Source organism: Vanellus vanellus (genome assembly GCF_965231255.1).
Source record: "Vanellus vanellus genome assembly, chromosome: Z".
In the NCBI taxonomy this organism is placed as follows: Eukaryota; Metazoa; Chordata; class Aves; order Charadriiformes; family Charadriidae; genus Vanellus; species Vanellus vanellus.
This window is the reverse complement of record NC_138908.1, coordinates 16047445-16062734: the sequence shown is the minus strand read 5'-3', so window position 1 is coordinate 16062734 and position 15290 is coordinate 16047445. Positions and strand designations below refer to the sequence as shown.

The 15290-nt window shown below is 46.7% G+C and overlaps 1 protein-coding gene across 1 annotated transcript; it reads right to left on the bottom strand.

Annotated features, from left to right (window-relative positions):
• Positions 1–414: 414 nt before the first annotated feature.
• XPA (XPA, DNA damage recognition and repair factor) lies at positions 415–7767 on the bottom strand. The gene is made up of 6 exons (XM_082497069.1): positions 7500–7767; positions 7009–7128; positions 4769–4874; positions 2938–3103; positions 2132–2249; positions 415–671 (listed from the first exon to the last, which is right to left on the bottom strand). Exons 1-6 carry the CDS (start codon positions 7672–7674, stop codon positions 523–525), a joined length of 834 nt encoding a protein of 277 aa, XP_082353195.1. The 5' UTR covers positions 7675–7767; the 3' UTR covers positions 415–522.
• Positions 7768–15290: the final 7523 nt, after the last annotated feature.

Sequence of the window (15290 nt, the reverse complement as noted above, 5' to 3'; positions counted from 1 at the left end):
CCCAAGAGCATGCAGCTTTCCTTTTGAGAGAGAACTCTCCCTTAATGGAGTCAAGTCTCCTCCCAAATCCTGCCTCGTGACAAGCCTCCAACCTCCAGAGGAGGTGCTTTATCAGCTAATTGCCCTCTACCCACCCACAGCATCAGTAACCAGAAACCAGTTAGGTCAAAATATGGAGCCTTCCTCCTCTAAAGGATTAAGAGAAGCAGACAAGTAGTGGGAAGTTCGCCTTACATTTATCAGGATATGAAGCAGAATTATACCAACTTATCTTCTGCCCTACAAGGTACCAATTTATTGAACTGTTAAAAATGTGTTATATTCTACCCCAAGACCTAGTGTAAAAAACAAAGCTTATTGCTCTGTGCAGAGCTTAACTAAGGAACATCATTATTCACAGAATCTGGCCACAGCTTACTCATAATTAGCATTTATTTGACTTTAATACAAAATACCATTAAAAAGACAGTGGGGAAAAAAACAACAAAAACAAAAACCAAAAACCATAACCACAGATCAACACTACATCTTCTCATAAGTTAATTCATGGCCACAGACAGTACAAGTCTTCTTATATGTATCTTCATCGATGTTTTCTTCTGGTCCATACTCATGTTCATGGATACTAGCTTGTTTCTTCCACAAACTACTCCTCACAGCACGGCGGAGTTCTGATGAGAAATACAAGAAAATTTCAAGATTTTAATAAATCTCAACTAATGATTAATAAAACTCAAGCTAACCACCTTTCTGAGGACTACAGATGACAATCTGCTTGTTGCCTGTCTTCCCAAGTTTTGTGTGAGAATCTGCTACTGCAAGAACAAGCTTTGACTTGCCTTGCAATCTTCACTTTGTTTGCATATTTTAAAGGATAAGAACTACACCGACATAGGATCTCACAGGAGAAGATCTTCCATCTGGACTAAGTACATGTTGCCCACTGCCTTTTTACATGAAGCCATTCAAGGGTATCCAAAAGGGGGAAAGTGGAATGCAGGGGAAAAGTTTTTATAAAACCCTTCATTGTTTTACACAACCAAGAAAAGAGTACTTCTCATTCAGGTCACAGTAAGCCTCCCCAATGACTTGGCATTCTCTAAGCTTTATGCCCAATAATGTGAGTTGCCTCTGCAGCAGCCGCAGTGAAGTCAGCGGGTTTGCAAGAGAGCACAGGCTGGCAGCTGAGCCCAAGATACCATCGGGATGTTGCAAGCAGGGTGACAAGCATACCGAGCAGCAAAAAACGCTCACGTTTTGAGCCAAGCCATTCAGGCTGCAAACTCTTGTCACGTCAAGACCTGTACTCGCACAGAACCCTGGCGTCTTGGCTACAGTCTGCTGCCAGTCCTTCTGTGCGCTGAACATCAATGGTGAGGACAGGGGCTATTTGCTCAGTCTCACGTTCCGCCTCCTCCAGACAATACCAGTTCACCCAGCTTGGGCCTTCTGCCTCTGTGGATGATGACCCCAAGTGAAGCATGCGTGCTACGGGCAGCACAGACACCATGGTAAGCGACAGCTCTTGCAAAGAAACTAATATGCCATCCTTTTTAAAATTACTAGCACGTCCCTGCTGAAAGTATTTTTCAAAAGTTCTACTCATTGAATACTCTGTTAAATACTAATTTATCAGCAAAAAACAAGGATAACGGGCAGTAAAAATAGCAGCTGGGAATACTGTGAAAAGTGGGAAAAGGCAATTTCTACCTTCATTTACAGTTACTGCACCTGAAGGTGTATGTGTGACAGAATTATAACCCACTGCCACAAAAATTCATGTTCTCCACAAGTCAGGAAAAGTAACAGGAACAATCTATGGCACATAACAAAAAATTTAAAATACACCATAACGAACCACTGCAACTGACTTCTGTCACTTACATCATGTCCACAGGACAAAAGGGTAATTCAGATTGGAAGGGTCCTCAGGTCACCAGTCCAACCCACTGCCCAAAATGGTAAGCTATGAGGTCAGACCAGGCTGCTCTGGTCTTACCCACACAGCTCTGGAAAACCTTCATTTTACCACACTGAAGATTTTCTAAATACTTTAGTCAGATGCAGAAACAAATTCAAACAGAACTGTACTTTACTTCAGGTACTGCAGTACGTAAGTTTAACCTTTTACCTTTAACTTTCTTATCAAACTTCTTCTGTTTCATCTTCTCTCTGCTGTCACGGCGAAGTTCTTTTGCTTCTTGCAATGATTCTTCACTACCCCAGACTTCAAGAGAACGCTTGATTACCTACAGGATGGACATAAACGTGTTTCTTTTTCTCCTGAAACGACAGAAGTAAACTATTCTAACTCACAGATTTTTTTCCCTAAACATAAACAAGCCAACCCAATCTTGCCTCTGCCTCCCATCTGTCTCACTGCTCTTGACTTGCAAACATGGCATTCCTTCCACTGTAAGATGCAACATTGTTTTTTAGTATTGCCTAGATTTAACTTACCCAGGAAAGTCAAACCCAGCTCTGATTTCGAGCATATTCCACTAAAGCAGCCGCATTCCTATGGAAGTATCAAACAAGGAATGGCAAGAGCCCTGGAGAATCTACTGGCCTGTGCTGCTGCCTCTGAGGTCTGAGCAGTGAGCACGAGGCTGCAGCTACAAAGGGCCACACGCAGCAGCGGCTGCCCCACACGCTTCAGATTAGCACTGAAAGGCCACGCACTTCATGACCTGCAATGGTGCAAACCACCGAGGCTGTGGGCCCTGAACATCTTTAAAATACTCTCCAATGCAGACATTTTCATGCATTTAGACCAAGGCTCTGTATTTTAACTATACAGAAAATAACACAAGCTACACATAATACACTCAGCTCTGACAAAGTAATTCAGAAATCAGAACTGAAGTGACACCATTTTGGCTACCAAAGTTGTACAAAGGTAAAAAGAGGTCTGAAATGCGCTAGCAGATTCTATACCTGTAGTTTTAAATAAAGTTTCATGTCACCCCATCGAGAATTATGAGGGTTTTTCTTCACAATGAATCTGAGCACTGGCTCCCGCTTGTCTAAGTCACAGTCTTTAAGAAGATACTCTTCTTTTGCTTCTGTCCTCGTTATAAGCTTATGCTTATCTTCAGCGTCTCTGGAAGATGTAAAATAATGATGAGAAAGCTACACCTGAAAACCACATTATTAACATTTAAGATCCCATCACTTCTAACATTCCTGAAATACAGGCAGCTCTCACCCTCTTGGTTTTTATATATGCAAATAACTTTGGATTCCAACAATCTAGCTTAATTCCAGGATAGGTTTACTGAAATTAATTTTAAAAATTCTCCCATTTGAGCAAACGTAGGCTGAAAAGCCTGTTTTTCTAGAAGGGCTTTTATTCTATTTTCTTACAAAGGGGAGTAACTGAAACTTAAAAGGAGTATGAGTAATTTTAGGTATTCACCTAACCCAGATGCAATTCAAGAGAACAAAAGTACAAGCCTGACACATGGTCAAGAGAGAAAGAATGTGTAATGTGAGACAGGTCAGATCACCTGAGAATATACACACTCCATATGCTTCTAGATCCCAGAAACAGATTAGTGAAACAGATTAGCAACACAACAGAGCACTTGTTTCTAAATGCAAGACAGTAGACAGAGGAACCATAAAATAAAGAGCTTAAAAGATTGTAACTTTTACCAGACAGATAACGAAAAACTGCGTAACCGCAGCAGCATTTATGAGTTAATGAACAAAACTGTATTTACGCAATCCTGACTGAAGTGTAACTTGAATTGCTCGAACCGGAACAATCTGCCAAACAGTTTAAGTGCCAGCAACAGTCATCAAGGAAGTACCACTGTAAATGCAGCTTTACTAGAATTCAAAGTTCACTGTAAAAGCTAATGCACCAAGGAATCACAAATGTTCAGCTACAAGAGCTTTTTAGTCTGAAGGAAAACAGTACTAAGGCTCGGAGACCTCTCCTTCACATCCTTTTTCCACCCATCTTGCCTTTAAGAGACAGCACTTCACCTCTGATGACTGTGAACTGCCTACACCATGTGCACACCCCGACCACTCCCTGCAGCACGCAGGGAGGCTCTTTGAACAAACTCCTAGCTGCCATCTTTTTTTTCCCCTCCCCATTCACCCATTCATTCTTACACTCATTGCTGGTTGGCTGGCTCAGCTCGTTTCATTGCTCTGGTTATCTTGATGGCTTTTGGAGCCTTTTCTGTGTTATAAGATAAGACAGCCTACCGACTGCCTCCTGCTCAAGGTCAAACTCCTGCTGACCCTGCAGGTCCACCAGTATCCTCCCGTGGGGGTTCTGCCCTTTGCCTGCCACGTGCCCAGCCCACTCACACTGACCAAAGTACCAACTTTACATGGGTTAATTCACTACAACAGCAAACACTCTCCTAATCCCCTCTACTTCAGAAAGCAGATATTCTGTCTTCTAAGTTTTTCGAACAGTTTAGTCTGCAACCAGACATTTATCTCCAAGCTGACCAACACACTAACTCTTCTCAAGATATCAGATTTCCATAATGGTATGTAAAAACCTCCTGATGTTCCCTACCCTAAGACAGGCTGATGAGACAATTCTGCTGTTCTTCACTTCCATAACAGAAAACATAGGTTATCAGTCAATTTCTGTTTACTTGTTCAGTAAGTTTCACTTTACTGAAAAGCGTCTCTTTGCTGACAAGCTTTTTTAATTTAACAGAACAGCTGTAATTATCTAAATTTTAGCCAGCGATCTTTACATAAAATAAAGCTTCCCTCTCCTGATTATTTGCAATACCTGCAATTATCACATGTTGCCCAATCAAAGTGCTGCATAAGGTAGGAATCCATGAATTCTTTGCCACAGTCTCCACAGATGAGATAGTCAAACTCTAGTACAGGTGCTAATGGAAAGAAATTTTTTTTTAAGGAACTACCACGTTAAAAACAAGCATCTGGAGTTGGTATTACAAGCAATTTTACTAGAATTTACATTTGAGCTCTTATAGTATTCATTACAGACTAGTTTCATGCTGTTGAAGTTTTCCAGAAAGATACAGTACAAATTCACACCCGTTATCATACAATCCCGTCTCTGCTGGAATATTCCTGTTCTTGCTAGAAGGTTCACTGTATTAAGTATTGGATTTCAACATTCAAATGCACATTTGTTTTGACTTAGCCATTGTTTAAAAAAAAAAAAAAAATAAAATTCCCCGCATTACCCCATAAAGTGCTTCATATCCCCTCCTACAGCTGCCTCCATTCCGGCCCTCCAAAACATGTCCTGATTGACAGAGGACGAGCAGGCAGGAACGGGAGGAAGCGGGGGAGGGGACGGAGGTCGAAGAGGGTGGCTAAAGCAGGAAGCAGTACAGGAGCAGCACTGGCATCATAGTCCTCTCAGCTCTGCTCCTGTTTTTTTCCAAGCTCAGCCACACCTGCCTCTCCCTAAACCAGCTCAACGCAGGCCCTGAGGCGGTTGGCAAGGATCTTGTCCATTCCAGTTGGCACAAATGGAGGTGGATGGCCAGAGAGCTGCTAGGAGTGGAATGGGGATGGAGCTCCACTACAATCCTCTCCCCAAGCCCTCTCAGCACTGCTCCAAGCCCAGACTCATCCCAGTGCCGGCCATCACTTCTGACCACATCCTCGCCGGGTAGATCACCTCCAGCGTCATCGCCATCTGCTTTATGTTCCATGTGACACCAAAAAACACTGATTCAGGTAACCGCAGCTATAAAGAATCTTCCTTTAACAGTAACATCGTAATGCTAACATAAAATTAACATTTTTATACAGTTTCACAAACTGAAAGTGAGGTAATGCTGCAGAATATTAAGAATACCTGAAATAGAAAATTAATGCTTTGCATGCAGCACCATACATTTTTAATTGCGTTTGCATTTATAGCAGATTCGATCAAGCAAAGACGACATTTTATGCCAATTCAGTCCTCCTAGCGACAGTGGAATGCTCAGTACTTCACATAGCCATGCTCTTACATCACATTTCATCATTTAAGGCAGTACTCCCGAACGCGAAGACATTTTATTAAGACAATGACATCATGAATTACACAGCAAAAATACCCCCAGTGCAAAGGCATCCCAGATCTACTTAATTTATTGTTAAACGTTAGCCCCTCAAAAGAAGTAGGGCTGCTAATTATTTATACTCTTAATTAAATCTGGTGGCGATTTCTAACAAAGAGATACACTGCACCAACAGCCCCGCTGCTGATTCAGAGCAGAACAAAGCAAGACAAAGGCAATCCCAGAGAAGAAAGTGAATCTATTTTGGGATCCTTACTTCTCCATTTGCCTTTTGGAGGGCGAATATCACAAGACAATATGTCGAAATCCCCCCCCCCCCCCAAACCGATCAGCAACTTGGCGTCAGCACGTTTTATAACGACAAAAGCTGGCATTGCAGCAGTGCTCTGATGTCGGCATAAACGGTATCCATCCCAAAATTCCCAGAACCGACGCATCCGCGCAAATTTACACTTACTTTGGTCTTAAAATTCAAATTCCCGAAAGAAATAGTGGAAATAACGATCATCGGAGAAAGGAAAAAACCCGCGATACCCAAGGGCACGGACCGTGTCCCACTTCCGCGGCTTAAAATTCTTCATTTTTAATTAACGCGTATTTGCTAGCCGCTTTAATCGAACGCGCCAGAAATGGAGCACGTCCAGAAACACGCGTGAGGAGGAAGGAGGAAGGGTGGGGGTGGGGGTAAAGAGGGTGGAGGTGGGGGGAGGGGAGGGGGAGGAAGAAAGGAGAGAAAAAAAAGCCCGGGAAAAAAAAAAAAAAAAGGCGCCGAGCCCGCCCTGCTCGCCCAGCCCGGCTCACTGTCGCCCCCGCGCCTTCCTGCCCTCCCCCGCCGGCTCCACGCACACGGCGCCGCCTCCTCCCGCCGCCTCTTTCCTGCATGCCTCCCTCGGGGGGGGTGGGGAGGGGTGGGGAAGGGGCAAAATTTGGTGGTTTGGGGTTTTTTTTAATTTTTTTTTTTTTAATTTTTTTTTTTTTTTACCGGGGGGATGCACGATCTTCCTGGCGCCGCCGGGCTCTGCCTCATCCTCCTCCTCCTCCTCCAGGAAGAAGCCCCCTCCCGTGTCCACGACCTTGGGGGGGGCCCGTGCCCGCACGCCGCCTGCAGAAGACAAACGAGACGCCCGCGTTTTAGCGCCGCGGCGGGACCCGCCGCCGGTAGGGGGCGCGCGCGCGCCTCCACCCCCCCCCCAATCCCATCCCCCCCCCTCCCCGCGCGCCGCTAGGCGGGGGGCCGCGGCGCGCGCGCGCGCGCGCGCGGGCCCCCCTCCCCCCCCCTCCATGTGGAAAGGGGGGGGGGGGAGGGTGGCCCTCGCGCGCCGCGGCGGCGGCTTCCCCTCCCCCCCCTCCGCCTCGCGCCCAACGGCGCGGCGCTCGCCCCCCCCCCCCCCCCGCACCCCGAAAATAGGAAAAAAAGGGGCGCGCGGAGCCGCCCGGCGAGGCCGGGCCCATCCGCCGCCGCCGCCATCCGACCTGCGGCAGGGTAGGGCCGGGCCGCCAGCCGCGCCTGCCGCAGTGCCAGCGCCCGCTGCCGGTTCCGCTCGATCTTCGCCAGCGTCGCCGCCGAAAGGGGCGGCCGCTCGTCCGTAGTCGCCTCCGCTGCCTCCTCGTCCTCCTTCGGAGCCGGGGCCGCGGCCGCGCCCGCCATGGCGGCGGCGGAGCCGCGGAGCCCCGCGACTCTCCCCCCGCTCCGGCAGCGGCGACTCGCCCTTCCCCTCGCCGAGCCGCCGCCGCACTGCGCCTGCGCAGAGAGGGAGGCGGAGGAGGGGGCGAAAGGGGCGAGGCCCCCCGCGCAGGCGCGCAGCCGCCGCCTCGCCTCCCCGCACCGCCACGGCGGGCCCCGCCCCGCCGCCGCGCAGGGGGTGACGGGAAACGCAAGGGGGGGTGGGGGGGGGTGGGGAGAGGGGAATGGGGGGGGGGAGAGGGGGATTGGGGGGGGGAGGGGGCGCGCGGGGCCTGGCAGGGCGGGGGCTGCGGCCTGCGTGGCGGCCGGGCACTGAGGTCGGGGGGGGGGGGGACGCCGCCCGGGCCGGCGGGGGGGGGGGGGGACACGCTACGGGCCCGGGCCGGCACCGGGGATTGCAGTGCGGGGTGGGGGAGGGGAGGCGATGACCCTGCGATTTCCGCGTTGGGCCGCGTGTGCCGTTTCGAGCGCTTTCTGCAGCAGCCTGCGCCTGGCGCTTGAGCAACCCTGTTTAAAAAAAAAAAAAAGCAAGGGAAAGGAAAAAAAAAAAAAAACCGCCGCCGCCCCGCACGGCAGGAATTCCTTCACGGCGTCACCCTTTTGTCCACGGAAGGCGGCGCGGGCTGCGTTTCCGTGGCCGACCGCCGGCATGCGGTGGGCTGGGCCCGGCTCTGCCGCCATCCTGCCCGAGGGGCTCCACAAGATGGATGTGCCCCACCGTCCCCGTCCCCCCCCCAACCCCGGGACGGTGGCCAGTGGCGGGGCCCTGCCCGGCCAGGGGGGACTCGGGCCTCCTATCCTCCTGAGGAGAGCCGGGGGAAGCCGGTCCGCGCTTACCCGAAGCGGGGGCGGGAGGGGAGGGAGGAGGGGAGCAGTGTGCTCTCTCCCCCCAGCCGTGGTGGGCCTGCCAGAACTGGCGGGTTTTTGCCTGAAAAAAAGGTACTTAACTAGCCCCTTAACTAGCACATGGCTGTGCTGGCCCCATGGCTGTGCTAGTAGCCCCATGCGTGTACTAGCCCCGTGGCTGTGCCAGCACCATGGCTGTACTAGCCTCATGGCTGTGCTGGCATCATGGCCGTGCCAGCACCATGGCTGCTCACAGCCCTGGGTGATCCAAACCACGCTCAGCACGGGTACCGAGAGCTTTTTTAACCCAAATCCCCCTCACTGCTTTTACTGACAGTGCGTGATCCACAGGCAAGAGCAAAGGGAGAATAAATGGAGCCCGTAGCCTTCCTTATTGATGAGATACACGTAAATGGCTTTGTCATGCAAATGTGGCTCTAAGCCACTTTCATATAAAGCCAGCTTAATACTGAATAGCCAGTGATCCTTGCTTGTCCCTTAGGCAGTGCCTGCCCTGTCCTTGAAGCGACGGAAATGAAGACATTGGTACAGATGTTGGCTCCCTGCCTCCATACCGAATCGGTACGCACAGAAAGAAGTCTTCCTCCCCCAAAAGGTCTCTCTTCCATGAAACTCATTTCCTGCCAACCCTCCCCTGCTGCCCTCGGAATACATCCTTAGTGCCTCCCCGTTCCAATCCTAACTACCCACAGTAATTACCTGCTTAGACTGTTTTTCTGCTGTGTCGAAAAACATTTTATTTCTTTTTTAGCATGTCGTCCGTGCTTGGTATTAACTTTCAACAACAGCCAGCAGAGTGTGCTGTGAACGCTGTGAAAAAGAACATCCTGCTTCTGGGATTTATTTTTTTTTTTAATATATATATATATTTAAACACAGATGAAGACATTTTAAGCGCTTCAAATATTTGCATGAGTGCTAGGTAGTTCCTCCCGTCAACTATAATACTTCTCTTGTCACAGATCACAGAACCTCTTCCTTAAAAATTAATAGCCAAGTCATACTAAAGTGTCCACTTCCAGCAAGATTGCTTTTCAGTGTTTGTATAAAGTTGGAAAAGTGCTGCGATGAACATGTCCAAATCCCTTTCATAGCCAAAGAGAAGGATCTAAAACACACAGTATTTAATAGATGAAAATATAAATTGTAATCCTGGCCTACAAGAAGCAGTTTATGGAACGGCACTGTATGAGCATACATTTCTCCAACCTCGTTGCTCTCTCCTTTGGACTGATTGATGGTGGATACAAAGAGATGAATAAATATATTACAAGTAAGTAAAATACAAGTAGTTTGAAACAAAGTGTTTACTAGATGACTTGGAAATCGAAGTGTTTGCTTGAAAAGCAAACACACCTGTTTTTGGATTCCTTATTTTATTCTGGTGTCACTTTTTTCTCCCTTGTTCTGTAGAAGCAGAGATGTAGGGAAGAGTGAACTTTTGAGTTATGCTTGGGGGTTAACAAATAGTTCTGTATCATTCACAAACCACAACTGCGTTGAAGTGAAGTCAAGTTTGGGACCCTGTGTAGGGGTTTTACGGGCAGAAGGACATTGTAGTTATGCAACTAAACTGGAATTAGGATTAAAAGGAAATCAGAAGGTTTCAAAAGCAAATTCAGAGGCAAGGCACTCAATCAAAATTCGCTGTGGGCCGCAACTACCCATGCAATGCAGCTAGTGCCTTATTAAGTGAAGCTGTTTTAGAAACAGATACTAGAGTTTTTTTCCTTTTTCTCAGGGTCAGTCTGAAGGGGCAATCATAGCAGAATATTCTCCCCATCTCTGCTTCTGACTGGAATGAATCAAATCCAGTGCTCCTGATTTTCATGGTCATGAGAAGGTAATAAAACCAATAGTTATGAATTAGCAAGGAGTGACAGACTGTCTCGTGTACTCCTCTGGTCATGCAATAATACTAATGTTTAATAAACACACGTGGCTTAATGGGTAGACAGGAGTCAATAATCATAATGGTATGGGTGTTTTAGATAGTTCTTCAGGTGCTGTATGCCAAGTAATACTTGATATTACTTGGCTACTGGTAGCCATGTATTAAAAAGTAGCTGTCATTAATTGGCAAGTGTAGACATGCATTATCTCATAGCCACAAAGAACAGCATCAGCAAGTAGTTGAGTGCAGGGAGGCAGCTAAGCAGAGCTTGACAACTCATTTGTCCCAAAGAGAAAAGGGTGAGCAGCAAGAAGAGAATGTTTGCTGACTATACAAAACTTTTTTAAGTTAGCAAGGATGAGGGTCATCTCTAAAGAATTGTGGGTGACTAGGCAGTAAAAAAGCAGATTAAATACAGGGTAAATAAATGCAAGATGATGTATGTGTGGAAACCTAGTTCTGACTTTACATAAACAATAGCCATATCTGAATTGGTTGCTGCAACTCAGGAGAGAGACTTTGAGTATGTGTGGCCTACGTAAACACCAGCTTGGTGTTTGGAAAAGCAAGGCACGTTTTAAGGAAAGGGACAGAGATCAAAACAGGGAACGTACTTATGGCACTCCACAAATCTGTGGTGAACTCACGCCATGAGCACTGTGCCCAGTTGTGTTTCCTGCCTCTCAGAAAGGAAATACTAGTACTGGAAAAGGATAACAAGGATGCTTAGCTGTCTGGCTTCATGTCCTTTGAAAGGAACAATTGAGTAGGAAATTACTTAGGGAGGATATGCCTGAGGCCTGTCACATCCTAAGTAACTTGGAGAGGGTGGATGGCAATTGACTTTTTGAGTACAAACCATCAGATTTGCGGTAGTGGGAGCCAGGCTTTAAACAAACATTCCTCAGCATCACCCACCAAGTACATACAGGTCCTTGAGCAAAACCAGTCCCACAAATGGGTTTATCTTTGCCCAAAGTAGGAAAAACCCAAACAGTTTACCCCAACATATTCCTTTCATGCACCACAGGGATTTTATCTCCCTCTACAGTATATAAAAGGTCTGATTGAGCAGGACCAGCTCGACTGATGGATCCCCTGGTGTTAGCTAACCAGGTAGCTTGCATTAAATGCTTTCCCAATTTTTAAAAATGTTCTGCCCCCCATCACTTTCAGCGTGGCTTTTAACAGTCCATTGTATTGTTCAATTTTCCCAGAAGCTGGTGCATGATAGGGGATATGATATACCAACTCAATGCATGTTCTTTGGCTCAATTACTTATAAGATTGTTTTTAAAATGAGTCCCACTGTCCAACTCTAATACTTTCTAGAATGCCATGTTGCCACAAGTCTTGCTTTTCAAGGCCCAGGATGGTATTCAGGGCGGTGCATGGGGCACGGAGTAGGTTTCTAACCATCCTGCGCTTGCTTCCACCATTCTAAGCATGTAGTGCTTAATCTGGCAGGTTTGAGGGAATGCGATACAGTCAATTTGCCAGGCTCCATACTCCCCATACTTGTATTTCAACTATCGTCCCCCATACCACAAAGGTTTTAACCATTTAGCTTGCTTGATTTCATGTTTCACAGTTGTGGATAACCTGCGCAATAGCATCCATGGTTAAATCCACCCCTCAGTCACAAGCCAATTTATGTGTTGCATCCCTTCCTTGATGACCTGAAGTGTCATGGGCCCATTGAGCTAAAAATAATTCACCTTTATGTTCCCAGTCCAAATCTGTCTGGAAAATTTTAGTAGCCTGATCCACTTATTGATGTTTTGATGTTCCTCAGTGGCCTGACTTCTGGGTATGTGGGCATCTACATGACATACCTTTACAACTAGTTTCCCTAGCTGGTTAGCAATATCTCGCCACAACTCAGCAGCCCAGATGGGTTTGCCTCTGTGCAACCAGTTGCTCTGCTTCCACTGTTTTAATCACCCCCACAGAGCATTTAGCACCATTCATGAGTCAGTATAGAGGTAGAGTACTGACCACTTTTGTTGTTCAGCAATGTCTAAAGCAAGCTGTATGGCTTTTACCTCTGCAAACAGACTCGATTCACCTTCTCCTTCAGTGGCTCATGCAACTCATTGTGTAGGACTCCATAAAGCAGCTTTCCACCTTCGATGTTTTCATACAGTATGACAAGGTCCATCAGTGAGCATAGCATACTGTTTCTCATTAGCTGAGAGTTCATTACACAGTAGAGCTTCTTCAGCATATGTCACCACCTCTTCTGGTGACACTCTGAAGTCTTCACCTTTTGGCCAGATTGTGATCACTTCTACGATTTCTGGACAATTGGGGTTTCCTATTCAAGCTTGCTGTGGGATTAGTGCAACCTATTTACTCCAAGTAGCATCGGTGGCATGATGAGTAGAAGGAATTTTACGCTTGAACATCCAGCCCAGTACTGTTAACTGTGTCACCAGGAGGAGCTGTGCTTCCAAAGCAGCTCTAACTCCTTCATATGCTGCCAGTATTTCTTTCTCAGTGGAGTATGGTTGGACTTGGAGACATTGTGTCCTCTACTCCAGAATCCTAGGGATCAACCACAGGTATCTCCTGCTGCATTCTGCCATAGGCTCCAGGTAGGCCCATTGTCCCTGGCAGCGGTGTAGAGCACATTTTTAATATCCTGTCCTATTCGGACTGGTGCAAGGGCTACTGCATGCACAATCTCTTGTTTAATTTCTTCAAAGGCTTCTCATTGCTCCAGGCCCCATGTAAAATCATTTTTCTTTCGAGTCATTTCACAGAGAGGTTTCACAATCTGACTATAACCTGGAATATGTATTCTTCAGAAATCCACACCACCTACGAAGGCTTGTGTTTCCTTTTTGTTTGTAGGTGGTGACATAGCTGTTATTTTGTTAATCACATCCATTGGGATCTGGTGACGCCCATCTTGCCACTTAATTCCCAAGAACTGGATCTCTCATGCAGGTTCCTTGACTTTGCCTCTTTTTATAGCAGAACTGTCTTTCAAAAGAATCTTGATTATCTCTTTGCCTTTCTAAAAAACTTCTGCTGTGTTACCCCATGCAATGATGTAGTCAATATATTGCAGGTATTCCAGAGCTCCACCCTTCTCCAGTGCAGTCTGGACCAGTCCATGGCAAATGGTAGGGCTGTGTTTCCACCCCTGGGGCAGTCGATTCCTGGTGTACTGGATGCCTCTCCAGGTGAAATCAAACTGTGGCCTGCACTCTGCTGCTAAAGAAATAGAGAAAAATGTATTAGCCATATCAGTTGTGGCATACCATTTGACTACCTTTGACCTCAGTTTGTACTGAAGTTCTAGCATGTTTGGCACGGCAGCACCCAGTGGTGATGTGACTTCATTCAGGCCACGATAGTCCACTGTTAATCTCCTGTCTCCATCAGACTTTCACACTGGCCATATAGGGCTGTTAAAAGGTGAAGAAGTCTTGCTGATCACTCCTTGACTCTCTAGCCAACAAGTCAGGTTATGGATGGGAATCAGGGAGTCTTGATTGGTGCAATATTGTCATTGATACACCGTGGCAGTAGCAGTTGGCACCTGCTGTTCTTTAACCCTCAGCAGTCCCACAACAGAAGGGTCATCTGAAAGACGCAGCAAGGTAGACCGCTGTGTAATGTCCTCAGTCTCTATAGCTGCTATAGCAAAAGCCCATGACTACCCATTTGGGTCCTTAAAACACCCTCTCTTGAGGTAATCTATGCCAACGATGCATGGAGCACCTGGGCTAGTCACAATGGGATACTTCTTCCATTTATTCCCAGTTAGGCTCACTTTGGACTCCAATTCAGACAGTTCTTGAGACCCACCTGTCGCTCCAGAAATAGTGATGGATTCTGCCCCTTTACATTTGATGACAATAGGGTGCACTGTGCACCAGTGTCTACCAGGGCTTTATACTTCTGTGGTTCTAACATGCCGGGCCACTGAATCCACACAGAAGGACTCTCTCCCTGATCTGCTTGAGAAGGACCCTTTCCTGGACCTACTTTAGAAAGACCCTTTCCTTTGTCTGCTTTAGAAGGACCTTCTCCTGGATCTTCATCACAAGAATTCTCTCCCATGCTGTCTGGATTGATCTAGTCTTTCTCATAAGGGGCAGGGGAATGAACTGACCTCTTTTTGCTTCCTGGTCACCAGGGCAACTTGTGCTGGTACTGATGGAGTTGGAATAGCAGCAGTACTCATTGTCAGAGCAGCTGGAATAGTGATGGTGCACATTGTTGAGGTTGAAATAGTGGCAGTGATCATTGTCGGAGTTGAAGTAGTGGTGGTGCTCATTGTCAAAGCTGGTACGGGTGCTGGAGTGGCTTGTGCTGGTGGTGAGTAGTGTGCAGGTGTGAGTAGCAGCAGTGCAGTTTTATAAGTCCTACTCCTCCAACAGAGTTTAATAAGAAACCACCCCTGTAACACATGCAGGAGAATAGAGAATGAAATAATGATTTTAAGAAAGTAACAATAATTTCCAAAATCTCTGGTGGTGTCAATATATCATCAAAGAGTGAGGTAAACTTTCTCAAGGTAAAATTGAAAGTGTAATTAGTAGTAGAATCTATTACATGATGCCTGAGATATGCAGGGAAAGTCGTTATCCAGTTTATCATGTTATAGATCTGCATCAAACTCCAGAGCAGAATAGCATGTTTAAAACACTGCATACAAACACAAAGAGCAAGTAAGTTAAGCACTCAATCAACTAACTTTAAAGAAGCTTTAAACAAAACTTTAAAAAATGGCACAATATAACATTTCGTTCATAAACATTATGTGAGCTGTCTGTTTTAATTTTCAACTCCTTAAGACTCTCGT

Bases quoted from the DNA above. Each gene is read 5' to 3' on its own strand.
- XPA (XM_082497069.1), bottom strand. From the start codon at position 7,674: ATGGCGGGCGCGGCCGCGGCCCCGGCTCCGAAGGAGGACGAGGAGGCA. The intron at 4,875-7,008 runs GTAAAAAAAAAA...TCTTTCCATTAG, and splicing joins GAAGATCGTGCATCCCCCCG to CACCTGTACTAGAGTTTGAC. The intron at 2,250-2,937 runs GTATAGAATCTG...TCCATCCTGTAG, and splicing joins AACTTTATTTAAAACTACAG to GTAATCAAGCGTTCTCTTGA.